A 5,231-nucleotide genomic window follows, 5' to 3' on the forward strand; every position below is an offset into this window, starting at 1 on the left:
AGGATAGAGCACAATGCGGAAGCACATGATTGAATCAATTGAGAACAAAAGAGAAGCAAGTAAAGGATAAAGAAAATAACACACAAAATTTAACGTGGAAAAACCCCTCAGTGTGAGTGGAAAAAAACCACGGGCGATCAAGAGCAAAATTCCACTATGTAAAAAAGAAGAGTACAAGAAATCCTCTTATAATGATGAGGACAAATGACAATATTTTTTCTCACAAATACTCTCTCAAATGGAACAAGAATTCTCACCAAGAATGCACTCACAATATATGTGTAAATGAAAGAGATGTTGTGTGTTGTGAAGATGATTTTGAAGCTCTCTATATGTGTCCTTTTATAGGCAAGCAAAGTCTTGGTATCTTGGATTCCAAGCATTCAATGCTTGGAAACAAAGCCATAAAAGTGACATAAAATGCCCTTAAAGAGAGCCATAAAATAGTCATAAAATTCTTTTAAGGCATAGTAATGAGAGGCATCTAACATTAAATATTTGTTTGTGTTAAATTTTCAAAATTTTAATTGAAAAATAAATAAAAATAGACCTTAAATATTTGTTTGTGTTACAAGATCTCATTTAGTATTGGAGACAATTTGAACCTATTTAGGAGTATCCATAATGTTTATGCTTCCCCAAATTGAGATAAACGTAATGCAACAATAATGTAGAAAACTGAAACTCCCGAATACGAGGAGCTTAATGAGCTATTGCAATCATCTTGTTTTAAACTCACAACATTCGTTGAGAGTTAAGGGACTTTTTCATAATATTAGTATTGCTCTTATCTTCATCATTGTTGGATTGTTTGTGTTGTTGTTGAACAACCAAACAGAACCGAAAACCAGAAGAAGAAGAAAGAAAAGAAAGTTCAGAGGATGAGAGAATTTAGAGTTAGGAAGAAGAAGAAAAATATCAATGAATATGCATCAATCTTATTCCATGAGAAAAAGGAAACTTTCCTTATATAGCAAACCTGCCATAACTGAATTAACAGAAATTTAAAAAGTTTCCTTTTTAGGCAAGTTTCAACTATCAATTACAAATCAATCCTAATCAATTACAACTTGAATTAATACTAGTTTATCTCAACAATCATTTACAATATTGAGACCTCTAGCTACAAGGCTGGATCGTTCTTACCACTGTTTCTTTCTGCAGTGATGACTTTTTTTTTTACCTTTTGTTTTCGTGATCAGGATATGCATATTTGCATTGTTTTGAATAATTTGAGTTAAAGTATATGAAATTTGTTATTTAAAGTAAGAAATTTTGACACTTACTAGTATCACAAAGACAAGACCAAGAACTTATCTCACCAATAGATAATAAAGTTAAGGCGTGCATTAAGTAACAGAACAAAAGATAAAAATAATTAATATATAATGAGTTATAATGATAAAAAGTAAAGAGTTCAATTTTTTGGAGTGATATTTGTTGTGATGAAAAGCTAAACAGTCCAAAAGAATTAATTTTTTGCTAATAAGATGAAAAAATATCTTTAGTAATAAAAAATGAGTTATAATGAATATATTGAGTTTAGATAATTACAAATGATCCGAACAAAGATAGATTTAACTACTTAAGTCAATGATAACTAGTGGGAAAATAAGAATAGACATTAATTCCCAAGGAAGACATGATGAACTTCAAGGGTGATATGATTCGATCTATAAACTTCCCTCTCTTAGAACGGTAAGAACTCTATAGCACTTCCATGACTATCAAGTAGCTGAGAGTCACCACAAACTTATCATCAACTTAAGTATTTATGCTTTTATACCGAATAAAGATCTTCTCTATTGATGGAAAGTCAAATATTTGATTATACTTATATTTTTAATGGTAAAAGTGTTATTCTATTATATATAAAAGTATTGGAAAAAAAAGTTACCATGGAAACAAGACAGCAACAATAACCGTTAATCGATTAACCATATAGTTAATCGATTATTTGGGTAAGTATTAATCGATTAACAACATTGTTAATCGATTAACTGGTTAGAAAATCAAGTGAAGCATTGACTGAACAATTCTTGAAATTGACACGTTTTACACATTTAACACATGTTGAAATTGATTTACAACATGTGTTTATTAGTTTGTTAGTTAGTTAGGTAAGTTTGTTAAGTTCTTAACTATTCATTATTGAAAAACAAAGGTACAATGGAAACAAGACAACATCAATAACAATTAATTAATTAATTGAGTAAGTGTTAATCGATTAACATTGTAATTAATCGATTAACTGGTTAGAAAATCAAGTGAAGCATTGGCTAAACAATTCTTGTAATTGGCACGTTCTATACATTTAACACATGTTGAAATTGTTTTACAACATGTGTTTATTAGTTAGTTAGGTAAGTTTGTTAAATTTTTACCTATTCATGTACTATAAATAATGTTTTTTCATGCCTAGATCATAATGAGAAATATCCATAATATTTATCTTTAAGTTTTCGCCATAAAAAAGATAAAAATATTTTATCATAATATATTTTCCTTGTATTTGTTTATCCATTAATAATGATGAGGATGGTTACTCTTTTATACATTATGGAATTCAAGTATTCTCTAAGTATGACGAGGCTAGCTCGACACATGTGGATAAGAAATCTCATTGAGCAAGACTAGACTTGCTCACCAAAACTATTGATTTTCGCTAAGCATGGAAGATTCATTAAGCAATTGTAGCACAACCCAAGACTAACTTTCCCTCTGTCGATTTTGATGAGTGTGAGGATTTTCGTTTAGCAAATTTCCCCAATTCAACTCAGTGAATGTGGATGCGTTAAGCGAATTTTGCAGGACCTGGCATATATATGACACTTCATCTTCTTTTCTGATGAATCTGCTTAATGAGAGTGGAACGTTGAACTTTTACAATTACTAGAATAACGCTCCTCTTCAATTGAATTAAAATTTGAATCTACGAAATCGAATTAATTTATTATTATTATTTTCATCAGAATTGATTAATATTTTGTTTGAAAACTTCCACATTCCGATAGAATAAGAAATATTTTATACCAGGAAAAACGTACAGAAATACTATAGAAACTTATATACGGAAATATTTGATATGGGGTCCTCCATACTAGAATTCCTTTGTGCTGTTCTTATTTTCTAATGTATGCATAGACACATAAAAAAGTTTCTGATGCTTGTATTTCAACATTTAAAACACAATCTTGTTTGCATGCTTGACTCTATGTACATAATCTTTGCAAATTGGTCTATTAGTTGGACCACACAATTGACTAATGATGCAAATGTTCCTAACCTTTTGTATTTGTCTAATTTGTTTGAAGTTTTTCTCATGAATGTATCTATTATATATCAAGTTGACAACTAACTTGTCACAGTTTTAAGTTATTCTTTGATTTTGATATGTATGTAATTGTAAAACATGAAGAATAAAAGAGATAGGCATATATTAATGTTGGGATTGTTTGAAATATATTATTATATGGAGTCCCACATTGCTAAGTATTAGAAAGAGTATAGTATCAATGTTATATATTGGACTCGTGTCTTGTAATGTGCACCAGATATAAACACCTAATAGAAATACCACATGAGCAGGTGGGCCCATGGGTGTGCTAGGGTTTATAATCTTTATTCTCTAATAATATTTTGGTAGTTGTTCAGCGCTCCTGGAGATATAGGCACAATTGGCCGAACCTCGTTAATAAATTCTTTTGTTTCTTCTATTTATTCTATGCACATTATTTGATTATTTGTGGCCGGTTAACGTTGCGCAACGATCGCTTCCGCTGCACCAACAATTAATTTGTTCTAAGACAAATTGTCAATTGTCCTATACTCAGCAAGTTGTACTTCATCTTTGGCACATAGAGTACATTGGACACTATTGCTTTTGATCCATTCTTTCTCATGATGACAACACTTCCTGCTCCTTCTGCTGATAGAGAACTATCATCTGCAAATTTGACTCTGCTTTTCTTTGTTGAATCAAAGTCCTTCAACCACTCTTTATGGTTTGTCATATGATTAGAGCACCCTGAATCCAAGTACCAAAGTTCAGAATGTGATCTTGTTGCAGTATTTGTAACCATTAGATTTAGTGGTTCTGAGTCTGAATCTTCTTGAGTTGTGAGTGCCTCCTCCTTGTGCCTAGATTGCTTGTTCTTCTCATTGCTACATTCATAAGAGTAGTGGCCCAGTTTGTGACAGTTGAAGCATTCTACCTTACTCTTGTCAAACTTCTTCTGATTGAACTTTGATCTCCCTCTTTTATCAGAAGATTCAGACCATTCTTGGCTGGTTTTTCTTCTGTTGAAGTTCTGTTTTCCTTTCCACCTTTTGTCCTTTCTTCTATCATTATCCTTGTGAGTTGCCTTTAGAGCTTGTTCTGCTTTCTTTCTTGGATTTCTCTCAATCAATCTCAACTCATGTGCTTCCAGGGAGCTTTGTAATTCTTCTATCTTCATGAGAGTGACATCTTTTGATTCTTCAATGGCTACAACTATGAAATCAAACCTTGGCAGCAAGGATCTCATTATCTTCTCAATAATCATTGTATCTGTTATAGCCTCACCATACCCCTTCATTTGGTTTGTAATTGTGAGAATCTTGGTGAAGTATTCACCAACCTTGTCACCCTCCTCCATATGCAATAGCTCATACTGCTTCCTTAGTGATTGGAGTTTGACCTTCTTGATCTTGTCCCCTCCAGCATGACTTGTCACCAATATGTCCCATGCTTCTTTGGCTGTCATGGCATTTTGTATCTTCTCAAAATGAACATCATCCACACATTGGTGGATCAGAAACAATGCCTTGTTGTCTTTCTTTTGAGTTTCTGATTGATCTAGTGGCAAGACACCATCTTGCACCACCTCAATGACTTCTTGATACCGAAATAAAACCTTCATTTGAGTTTGCCATCTATCCCAATTCTTGTTGGTAAGGACTGGAAGCCCCATTGCTTGAAGATTGTTGCTGTTTCCACTCATCCTTCACCTCTTTCACTGATCTGCTTCTTTCAAGCTTCTCCTTCAATTAGTTGATTCACACACAGCTTTCTCAACTACTCTTCACCAGATCTGCTTCTGCAACTCAAGTCCCACGGGATCTTTTCTTTTGCTCTGAATACCAATTTGTTGGATTGTTTGTGTTGTTGTTGAACAACCAAACAGAACCGAAAACCAGAAGAAGAAGAAAGAAAAGAAAGTTCAGAGGATGAGAGAATTTAGAGTTAGGAA

The 5,231-nt window shown here is 32.6% G+C and overlaps 1 protein-coding gene across 1 annotated transcript; it reads right to left on the reverse strand.

Annotated features, from left to right (window-relative positions):
- Positions 3,792 to 4,952, reverse strand: LOC109352893. Its single transcript, XM_019595076.1, has one exon. The coding sequence runs from the start codon at positions 4,950 to 4,952 to the stop codon at positions 3,792 to 3,794; it is 1,161 nt and encodes a 386-aa protein (XP_019450621.1).

Source organism: Lupinus angustifolius, chromosome LG07, assembly GCF_001865875.1.
Source record: "Lupinus angustifolius cultivar Tanjil chromosome LG07, LupAngTanjil_v1.0, whole genome shotgun sequence".
NCBI classification, from domain to species: Eukaryota; Viridiplantae; Streptophyta; class Magnoliopsida; order Fabales; family Fabaceae; genus Lupinus; species Lupinus angustifolius.